We start from the raw sequence: 1,406 nt of genomic DNA on the forward strand, positions 1-1,406 counted from the left end.
GAACACGGGACGATTATTACAGCTTTGAGTCGACCGGAAATTCTCATGGCCGACTTGGCCACAAACATTGTGCCGGATTACAATGAGAATTTCACGCGAACAAAACGACTCATGGTCCATCTGGTGGTATTGTTGTTCAGAAATAGGCTTGTGTAACAAAGTACTCGTTTTGTTCGGTTATCCTCATGAGTGAAGAGGACGAGTGGGCTTTGTGACTGACTCTCAACTTTGTACAGTCGTGGTAGACGGACAACTGCCAGAAACCACAAAGGATGATGAATCGCCGGCGGAAAGCATAGATTCTCCGGTCGTCACAGAGAAATCTCAAACAGACAGTGCATCACAGTCTGGGGTTGGAGTGTCGCAGAACCAGTCGGCAAGCAACGGTGCAGGCGCAGGTGGTTCTCTCGAGACGAATATCCCCGCACCACCCGGTTCTGTCACACAACCCACAAGTGCGAACACGACATTGACTCAAGCTGAGCCAAATAAGGACATGCTAAATAAGACCCCTGAGGAAGATGCTTCTAAATTGCAACCAGACTCATCTGATCCTCCGACGCCTGACGACAAACAGACAGGACTTGGTTCCGGTGAGTGCACCCATTTGCTTCGGTTCTGTGCAATACACTAGTTTATCTGCGACAAACGAAATGCGTCGATGTGCGTCTTTCGTATGTACACAAAACCATGAAGGCTCAGAAAGCCGTTCAGAGAACAAATCATAGGTATCCTTAGATCTGGATGATGCGTTTCTAGAGCAACTATGTTCAAATAGAGAAAAAACCCTGTTGCAAGGTAAACTGTGGTGAACTTTGGCAAACACTGTATCAGTATGGGAGTGGACTAAGCAGAGCGAACATTCCATTTGCTGGAGCGTCAGGTGCAGTTCCGAGGTCAACTGGACGCCATCTGACGTAAATTTAAGAATGCATTCCAAGCTTTGTTTTATATTCGCGGCTATACCTGGCATCCACGGATCTTGAACTAATAGCTGAGAATGTTCCTTCTCCTCCTCGTTTCCCATGAAACCGGCTTCCATTCGGCTTTCATTCGTTGAGCAAATAGACATCATGGTTCGGGGGTATCGGGGACAGTTATCATAGTGAGAACTAGCCGGAGTATGGATGTCTGACATGGGTTGAGCTAAGTATGAGATGAGTAAATGAGGGCTTGTCTTGCATTGGTGATTCTGTTTGGACTGCGGGTTATTGCCGGAAGATTGGCAAACTTGCAGAGGAAATCATGTTTCTGTTAAGAGTAACGGGAGCGAATCCCGGGTAAGCAACATGACTTTCCTGATTTAGCAAAGCACTGCGTGATTGTGAAATCCAGGACACGTACTGTTTGTACATAGAGAAAGAGGGGGAAATGTGGGATGGAAGGTGCGCGGGCCAGTGGGTCAC

At 47.4% G+C, this 1,406-nt stretch overlaps 1 protein-coding gene across 1 annotated transcript; it reads left to right on the top strand.

Annotated features, from left to right (window-relative positions):
- Positions 1 to 236: 236 nt before the first annotated feature.
- T265_15965 (hypothetical protein) lies at positions 237 to 632 on the top strand (the record flags this gene model as incomplete). Its single annotated transcript, XM_009179411.1, has 1 exon — positions 237 to 632. A coding segment is annotated over one exon (393 nt), but the record flags the coding sequence as incomplete, so codon positions are not given.
- Positions 633 to 1,406: the final 774 nt, after the last annotated feature.

The sequence above is a fragment of the Opisthorchis viverrini genome (genome assembly GCF_000715545.1).
Source record: "Opisthorchis viverrini unplaced genomic scaffold opera_v5_2445, whole genome shotgun sequence".
Lineage (NCBI taxonomy): Eukaryota > Metazoa > Platyhelminthes > Trematoda > Opisthorchiida > Opisthorchiidae > Opisthorchis > Opisthorchis viverrini.